The sequence below is a fragment of the Nanorana parkeri genome, unplaced genomic scaffold, assembly GCF_000935625.1.
Source record: "Nanorana parkeri isolate BGI_ZX_2015 unplaced genomic scaffold, ASM93562v1 scaffold614, whole genome shotgun sequence".
NCBI lineage: Eukaryota > Metazoa > Chordata > Amphibia > Anura > Dicroglossidae > Nanorana > Nanorana parkeri.
The window spans coordinates 528,663-538,622 of record NW_017306882.1 but is presented as its reverse complement, the minus strand read 5'-3'; the positions used below and the strand labels follow the sequence as shown (position 1 = coordinate 538,622).

The window sequence follows — 9,960 nt, the reverse complement described above, 5'->3', positions numbered from 1 at the left end:
GCACTGCAGCAGGTAAGCCTGGAGTAGGTCCCAATGCCTAGCAGGGTAAGGCTCAGCCCTAAGGCAAACAAACATGAGCCCTTAAAATAACAAACATTACGATGTCCCTGTGTAGCCGGCGGAAACACAAAAAAACTGACTTGGGATGGAAGGAGGAGTCTATTTATTTAATGTGGTTGATGTGTTTCCTGTTGCAGGCACGGGGCCTATATCTCGATGGCTGTCCTGGAAGATGACTGGGGAAAACCGGCATCAGTGCATCCCTACTTCTTGAAAGCAGAGAGCATCTCAAATTATGTATCGATTATGGACAGTATGTCTTTCTAGTACAGAGCACTCTGGTATCCTCCCCCCAAAGGCTTCAGTCCACATCTCTCCAGCAAAGACCATTCTGGCACCCTCTTTCACAAGGCTCCAGACCACATCTTTCCAGTACAAACTGGTTTAGTTTATGTTGATGCAATGGTATACCTGCCGCAAAGCTCAAGTCCACATCACTTCATGACAGACTGCTCTGATATGCTCTGCTGCAAGGCCTCATTCCAGATCTTTAAAATGAAAGACTCCACATCTTCCCAGAAATGGCTTTTGGGGAATTCTACAGTACGAGGCTTCAATCCATATTTACCCTGTACAGTCTGATCAGGCACCCTCTTTTGTGAGGCTCCAGTTCACATCTACCCTGTACAGTCTGATCTGGCACCCTCTACTGCAGTGATGGGCAACTCTGACTAGGGCTGCAACAACTAATCAACATAATCGATTATAATCGATGAATGAAAAAGTTGTCAACTTTTTCAATCATCGATTAATCGGCTTCCGATTGGTTGGCCCTGTTCACGGCTCCACACACGCTGCGCGCCACACCTCCTCCCCACCTCACGCTTGCCGATGCCAGACCCGACCGACCGCATCCACGCTCCACCTCCTCCCCGCCTCATGCTCACATACACGATCGGCACAGGAGAAGAAGGAGGAGCAGGTGTTGGCGGATGACAGCAGCCGACAGACAGGCCCGATCTCAGAAACAAGTTGCTGGAAGACTGCTCAGGTAAACCTTCACTTTCCCCCCACATGGTGCTCTATAATGTATTGCTGGTATAGTGGGATTAGTATTCCTCTATAGCTGATGGTACATTGCTCTGTATAATATACAGTACAGCAGAATGTACCATCAGCTATAGAGGAATACAAATCCCAGCAATACATTGTACACTGTATGTATAATGTACTATTGCTGGGATTTGTTGAATTCCTATATAGCTGGTGGTAGTCTGCATTGTGCTGTATAGAGGAACTACAAATACCAGCACTACATTGTACATCGCAATGCGGAATACCACCAGCTATAGAGGAGTACAACAAATCCCAGCAATAATACATTATACAGTGGTGCAATGGCAAATACCACTAGCTAGAGGACTACAAAACCTAGCAATAGTACATTATACAGCGCAATGCAGAATACAACCAGCTATAGAGGACTACAAATCGCAGCAATAGTACATTATAGCTGGCGGTATTCTGCATTGTGCTGTATAATGTAATAATGCTGGGTTTTGTAGTCCTCTATAGCCAGTGCCATTCTATTCATTGCTGTATGAATTCACACTTTTCATTTCACTATATTGCACACCACACTTTTTTCTTTTTTACTTCCACCGCTCCACGCTTGCTCCTGTGATGGACTGCAATCTCAATACAAACTAGTAGTCCCACCACTGGAGCCATTTTTAACATTTTTTTTTATCCGATTAACCGATTCATCGAACTTAATAATCGGCTAATAGATTTTGAAAAAAATCATTAGCTGCAGCTCTAACTCTGACCCTCCAGCTGTGGTGAAACTACCAATCACATCATGCATCTACCTCTAGGAGTCATGCAATGCCTCAAGGGACTTGTACTTCCTTATCAGCTGGAAGGCCGGAGTTACCCACCCCTGCTCTACTGTGAGGCTCCAGTCAAAATTCCCCCTGTACAGTAAGGCCCCAGTATACATTTACCTTGTACAGTCGGACCTGGCACCCTCTACTGTGAAGCTGCCAGTCCACATCTTTCCAGTACAGGCTGCCCTGATGAGCCCTGTAGCAGAGGTTATAAGGGCAGCCTGTACTGGAAGAATGTGGACTGAACCTCTGCTACAAGGCTCCAGTCCACATGCTTCCTGTACATGATGCTCTGGTAACCTCTGCAACCAGGCTCCAGTCCACATCCTTCCAGTACAGGCTTCCCTGGTAACCTCTGCTACAAGGCTCCAGTCCACATCCTTCCAGTACAGGCTTCCCTGGTAACCTCTGCTACAAGGCACCAGTCCACATCCTTCCAGGACATGATGCTCTGGTAACAAGGCAGCAGTCCACATCCCTCCAGTACATGATGCTCTGGTAACCTCTACTACAAGGCTCCAGTCCACCTCTTTCCAGTACAGGCTGCTCTGGCACCCTCTGCTACATGGCCCCAGTCGACATCCTTCCAGTACAACTGCTCTGGTAAGCAATTTCAGTACAGAAGAGGATCCTCTACAACTGTACAAGACTGAAGGTGTGGCTAGAGTTCTGCTTAAGTATTTCACAACAACAGGAATGGCTGGAGAACTCATTCTGCATCTATGTTAAAGTATCCAGTTCAGGTAATGTCATCCAAAAGAACTGTGCCAATATCAGGAATTAGGAGTGTTGCCAAAGTTCTTCCAGACTAGCCACGGTTATGCTATTATAGAGGCCAATGAGGACAAATTAGATTCTACTAAAATACCCACGGTCATATCTATGGTGTGATGCCCCTTTTGACTACTTTCTTTTTTTGTTTACTTTGTAGGCCAGTAAGAGTACTACATAACCAAACCTGTTCTCCAGGCTTCCTTTAATCTCAAAATGTGTGCGATGCCTGTTATACTCTAATATTGTTAACCTAAAATGCAACAACTGTTTACAACTAAATACAACTGCTCTTCACAGCTGATAAGGAAAAAACATTTTGTAATTTCTGTTTTGTGCTGCTTAAAAGGAGAACTATGGGGTAAGCGTTTTTCCCCATAGTCCTCCTCAGACCCTGTATCCTCAGAGTCACGGGAGGACATAAACTAGTGTCCTCCCGTGGCCCAAAGTTCAGTATACCGCGAGCTACAGCTTGCGGTATACTGAGAGGTCTATTGAGCCGACGTGTGACAGTTTCATTGTCACACGTTGGCTCGAACTATGAGGCTGAGTGATTTTCACCTCCCCTCATAGGTCTCCTTTAAAACCCTAAATTACAGACAGGAAAAAAAAATGGCGATTGGAAAAAGAGCCATGACCATTACCTTGCTCTCTTCAACTACCTCTTCATCAGCTTTCCCTTCCTCTGGAGGTTTCCGCTTCAGGCTTGGTCCTGAAGTATCATATGTACCACTAAAGAAATAAGACAAAATGCATAATGAGCTACAAAAAAGGCACCAAAAGCTGGGCAACAGTCTTAAAAAAAAAAAAGATACCAACTTGCACCTAAGTTTTCTGAGTGATCTGTAATATTTTCAGCGAAAGATAGTATGCAAGTATGTATGTATGTATGCACATACATACATTAAGACACACACACCAAAAGTGGTTCAGCTTGGCACAATGCAAGGATATATACATTAAATGATCCCTGGCAGGGCCATGGAGATCCTGTAGAAAAGATGTAGAGCAGTGCTACTACAGTGCTGTACAGTGATCTTCCGGGTCCTGCACATCTGCTGTGCTGAGCGACCTCCTGTCTGCCGTGAACACACCAGGTCACTCACCCAGCACAGCCACCAGATGACGTCTAGTGTTTTTATCAATGAATATTTGGTGTTCTCTGTCTGAATGAGGGGTATTGATGTCACATCCACATAAAGCTTAGTATTCACTGATCAAATTAATAGGTGCCATGCCAAGCGAAAGAGCGGCTTCCTGTGATTCCACAGCAGAAGGGAAGTTGCTCCACACAGCACAGTACCAGGACCCAGAAGATCGCTGTAGAGCAACTGTAGTAGCTCTGGCTACAGTGTTTTACAGGGTCCCCGTGGGCGGGGCATATAATACATAACTTACATTAGGCCAAGATGGACCAACGTAAGCACAAATAAATATTTATACCTTCAGCTTTCCAAGTCTCTGCTAGCTTTTCCATTCGATCATTTGGCACCTAAATGTTACACACTATGCATAAATCAGTATGTTTACTTAACAACAAAAGTAACTTTGTCATAAATTCTTTTTCTGACTTATTTGCACTGTAATATAAAACAAAACACATTTTGGGCTACTGACTCGCATGAGAGGCAAGTTATGTCATTATTACAGCTCTGAAACAAAAGGGGGCCAAGACTGTACTATAAATGGTGCACGCTGGAGTTGACTAAGCCCCTAGCCAATAAGAAAGAAATGGAAGACTATTTTCATGAAGAAAAAAAGCCCTTTATTATATACCAACCTAACCACATAACTCACCCCATTATTACAGACCAGCACACAATACATTATGCTAGCAGATGTGATTTGTGGCCTGACCAGAATAACATCCAGGTAAGCTTTCATTTCCACATTTATTGCCGCACTGCAAATCTCTCTATTGCTTTGTGGTGATTCAGAGATCGTTTTGGAACCTAGGCCATGATTGTAGGATGTATTTATTCTTCTCAGCCTCCATAATATTGGGGTAGGAGTAATGGGAGTGAAGAATTTACAATCATCGTATAGTTCAGATATATTTACCGGCACAGTTCTCTGGTTTCCGCAATTTCTCTTTGCTCATCCTTGCTGTTTAATACTGCTCCAATATTGTCTGCACTTTCTGCTCCAAGCTGTAAACAAGAAATAAAAATAAACCCTTACATTTCTTCAAATTCATTTGACCATAAGCACATGCTCATATGGTTTATCCGAGTCTGGCAGTAATGTTCTATTCCCCAAACCTTGTTTTTTGTTTATAAAAAGCTGACATTTTTTTCACTCTTTCAGATAGGAATTACTTCTTATTACAAGTTCACTTTCTGCAGAATGTTTGTAGTTTAAAGTGTATTTCCCCTTTTGCAGTTACATTTGAGAAAACCCCTCTACTGTATATGTCTGTTACGTGTTGCCATTCACACATCATACCTAAAAATCATTTTTTTTTTTAAGCATTCCTTACATTTCTAGTTGCTTCTTTGCACCAGTCTTTTTGGCTGACTACAAGCTACTCAGAACAATTTCAAAGCAAGTCTGTCCCCAAAAACAAGACTGTTTCCTCATTACCATACAATGCTTCTGGCTCTTTAACCCTTTGTTAGGACAGAGTTCAAATCTAGTTTACAACTGATAATGGAATCTGCCAGCACAGTACAGATGGGGTTCATTATGATAAACATTAACTCTTCACCCCATCAAAACCCCCTCCTTATAATTACAGAGAATGGACAAACTCCAGTTTTGGAGTGGTCAGAAAATAAGTAACAATTTAAAAGGCAAAGACATATTTAGAGTGTAACATAAAACATGGTCAGGTCGCTAGAGCTGCAGCAACTATTCGATTTAGTCAATTAAAATCGACGATGGAAAACTTTGTCAACGTTTTCCATAGTCGATTAGTCGACTATTAAATTGCTCGTTCGCGGCTCCACACACATGAGCCGCGCACGCCACGGTCCAGCCCCCGGCTCTCCTCCAATCCCTGCACTCCATACATCTAGCTGGGCCGTTGAGGTCACATGACGGGTGCCTGGGATGTGAGCGCGACAGGTGTCAGCCGGGGGACAGAGGTGATGGCCATGGGCGTGCATCCAGGCTGAACCGGCGGCTGCAGATGGGGGACCGGGAGAACAGGGAGAGGGAGCAGCCCAGCAATAATACATTACACAACAATGCAGAATCCCAGCAGCTACAGAGGACTACAAATCCCAGCATTAGTACATTATAGTATAATGTATTATTGCTGCGATTTGTTGTACAGGTATTCCTCACTTAACGACCGAGTTCCGTTCCTACGACCAGGTCGTTAAACGGATTGGTCGTTAAGTGAGGAACTCTATACAGTACTGTACTGCATTAGTACAGTACTGTATAGCGTTGCCGATGTACAGTACCGAACAGTGTACTGTGCATCGGGCAATGAAAATACTTACCGGGACCCGCAGTGAAGATCGGAGGACACCACTTCCGCCGGCGACGCGGCGCACTGACGTTGACGTGCAAGGTCGGAGGTCGATCGGCGGTCCGTCGTAAGTGCGAGTGGTCGCAAAACAGGTAAGTCGGTAAGCGAGGAACATCTGTATTCTTCTATAGCTGCTGGTATTCTGCATTGCGCCGCTGTATAATGTACTATATTGCATACCACACTTTTTTTTTTACTTCCACCGCTCCAAGCTTGCTCCCGTGATGGACTACAATCTCAATACAAACTAGTAGTCCATCACTGGAGCTTTTTTTTTTTTTAAATCCGATTAATCGAACTTAATAATTGGCTAACTAAACGATTTTGAAAATAATCGTTAGCTGCATCCCTACAGGTCGCAATTGCTTAATTCAAACAACAGCAGCAGCTTGCAGGAAGAAGAACCCCACGATTTTAGTGTGGCCGTGCGTGGCCCCACCAACACAGCCGTGTTATCCATTCACAGTTCCTTAGACAGGATCTGTGTATGGAAAAACTACAATGCCTATCAGCCACTGTGGCAGAGGGACCTGTAGTTCTCAATGGAACACACATGAGGTGACATCACCGCACCTGTATTCCATTGATACTTCCTCTCGTCCATGTTACTGATTGGCTCTTATGCAAAAAAAAAAAATCATAATAATAAAAAGGCACATTTTTTTCTTGTGTGTGTATTTATTTATTTTTTTCAATGTGCAATTTAAAAAAAAAGTTATGCTATGGGAATGAGAACATATAACAAATATAAAGTGGGCGTTATCCCAATGTGACTGCAAAAGTGGAAATACATATATTTTATTGCCTAACTCAAGTTCTTAAAAGATGCAAGCTTTCGGGACCCCTTAGATCCCATACTTAGGCTTTATTCAATTCACTTGTCATTGCATACAAACTCTGCATTGATAGATGGCCAACAAGTTCAAGTCCTGGCACCCATGCCATGTACACACTATTCCCAAGTACTAAAATTATTTTCCTTCCCTCCTAGCATTCTGCATACAGATGATGATGGGTGCACTAGTCAGATAAGCAATTGATTTGATTTTGGATTTCTCATTATCTAGAGAATATGGAGATGTGTATAGACAGCATTATCATGATAGTGAGAGGGAAGGGAGAGATCAAAATGAGAACAATTACATCTTGCTGATTGTCTATGCAACTACATCATGCAGATATTTGATCAGGTGCTTGGTAGGGGTCGACCAATTGGATTTTTCCGAACTGATACCAATTATGGGCCAGCTTTCAGGCTAACTGATATCATGTACCAATATTCTGTTATTCTGTCTGCGCTAGCAGCTGAATATAAACAGCAGGTAGTCGCCTCATATCGGTCGACCCCCACTTAGCCTCCACCCATCTGCCGGGGGCAGGATTCTGCAGCCAACAGCTGAATGTAAACAGCGGGCAGTGGGGAAGCAATAGCCAGCCTGCTCTTAGCTATTGCAATTTGAAATAGTCAATAGCAGGCTGGCTATTGCTTCCCCTGCTATCTGCTGCTGGTTTTGTATTCCGACAGCTAGGGCTGCAACCAACTAATCGATTAGTTGGTTGTATCCCATAGCTCTCTCCTCAATGCTCGAGGGAGGGTGCAATAGCCATACTGCTATTGGCTATTGCAACTTGAAATGGGCAAAGCAGGCTGGCTATTGCACCAGCCCACTACCTGCTGTATTTACATTCAGCTGCCTTCTGCGGAATCTTGCCACTGGCAGCTGACATTCTGTGACTGAAGCTATTCAAGCGCCATGTGCTTACAATACAATTATTTTTAAAAATGTATAAAAAGGTGTGGAAAAAAGTCATTTTCCGTTTCGGCCTGACAAATTCTGCTGCGGGAGGTGTGTTGCAGTGCAATTCATTTCAATGGCACCCCAACTGCGCCTACCACCCAGTGTGATCACCTGCGTTCCAGTGCAATTGCAAAAAATTGTGCATGCAGTTTTATTCTGCAGTAAACTTTATGTTTGTAACACTGCATTTGTGTATTTTATTTTAAATTGAGGATGGCATTTTATTTTTTTATGCGATTAATTGAAAAAATAATCAGCCAACTAATCCATTATGAAAAAAATTAATTAGTTGCAGCCCCACTGACAGCAGCCGCTGTCAGAATACCCAAACAGAGGCAGCAGCTTAATGTCTGCCAACTCTGTTCCTACATAGATTTTCTGACCAGCTCCTTCCATCAGCTGATCGAAGGATGCCGGCCAGACAGCAGCATCCACTGTGTGAATTTAGTGTTTATTATCAATAATATCAGTACATTTAACCGATACTGATAATTTAAAAAATTGGGAATATCGCCCCCCGATTATTGGTAGATCTGATAAATCGGTCACTCCCTAGGACTTAAGGATAGTTTTAATCCACTTGCTTGCCATAATGAGTATTTTTTTAGATGTGTGTGTTTGTGAAAGGTAGCATTTACTTGTTCCAGGGCTTAGAAAATACTGAAGCTGCAATTAGTCTCTTAAAGCCGTAGTCCACCTTCTCCAAAAACATAATAAATAGGGTTGCACCGATACCGGTAATGACTCGCCGCCTGGTTTCCTGATTGGCCAGCTCCCCGACCAATCAGGAAGCTTTTGACATAGGTGTGCATTATTAGGGATGCACAGATACTGAGTATTTGCTCCCGATACTTATCCCCATACTGGAATTTCCGGTATCAGGAGCCCGGGCGGCGAGTCATCACACGCCGCCCAGCTTCCTGATTGGCCAGGAACCCGGCTCCATGCTCCCGCGTCACCAAGTGACGAGAGAGCGTGGAGCCGGCTTCCTGGCTAATCAGGAATCCAAGGGGCGAGTCATTACCCGCTCTACGGCTTTCTAATTAGCCGGGAGGCCGGCTCCATGCTCTCCAGTGAGGAGGGAGCATGGAGCTGGCTTCCCGGCCAATCAGGAAGGCGGGCAGTGTGTAATGACTCGCCTTCCGGCTTCTGAAGCTCCAGTATGGGGATAGGTATCGGGAGCAGTACGAATACCCGCCCAAATACTCGGTATCGGTGCATCCCTAATAATAAAAACACATATATGGCAAAACAAAAAAATGTGCACTTATTATTTTAATTGAAGCCTGGAAAGCGATGCAAAAGTGATCAGTGGATGGTGGGTGGGTGAATGTTCCATGTTTTCTGAATGTTTCAATATGTAACATGGTCTTAAAAGTGGACTTATTCTTTAAAAATTAACATTGGCAACCTCCATACGTTTACTTTGAAAACCCTCGTTGTGTGTCTGTAATGATGTTCAGGATCTGTATGTTCGTACACAGACCTCTGTGCTGAGCACTCCACCATCCTCATCCCATGGCCACAGATCATTCACACTCCTAGTACAATTCCCCGATCATAAACACAAAAACAATACCTGTTGGGCCAACAACTTTCGGCGTAGCTTCTGCCTGGCTCGGATCTCCTGCAGACGGCTATTCATCGTTTCCCGAACCCAGATTCTGCTTCACGCAGTCTTCGCTTTCCCTTGGCGCAGTATGATGACGTCAAACGACAAGTCAGGAGTGACGCTGGAGCAGCCATTTTACTTAAAGGCAAGTCTTTGTTTTCCTCTCAAAGTCGCGTTATTCGGTATTATATATTGATGGACGTGCACTGTGTGTTCCTCCGTTCAGCGTGCTATGAATACATCGATGGCAGAACAATTTATGGACACTTTAAGAGTCTTCCCTTTAGGAATATGGCGACCTTTGTGAGTGACGTCATCATTAGGCTCTGTATTTTTGTTCAGAGCGCCCATAGTCCAAGGGCCAGAGGCAATGTAGAGGATGTTGGCTGAGTTTAGCCTACCACTCCAAGG

At 44.0% G+C, this 9,960-nt stretch overlaps 1 protein-coding gene across 1 annotated transcript in view; it reads right to left on the bottom strand.

Annotated features, from left to right (window-relative positions):
* Window positions 1-9,635, bottom strand: part of METTL14 (methyltransferase like 14) — a 47,959-nt gene extending 38,324 nt beyond the window's left edge. Inside the window, exons 1-3 of the mRNA XM_018562937.1 lie at window positions 9,517-9,635; window positions 4,722-4,810; window positions 3,305-3,392 (exon numbers count right to left, since the gene is read on the bottom strand). Coding sequence (XP_018418439.1) covers window positions 3,305-3,392; window positions 4,722-4,810; window positions 9,517-9,582 — 243 coding nt within the window. The 5' untranslated portion in view covers window positions 9,583-9,635. The remainder of the gene's footprint in view (window positions 1-3,304; window positions 3,393-4,721; window positions 4,811-9,516) is intronic.
* Window positions 9,636-9,960: the final 325 nt, after the last annotated feature.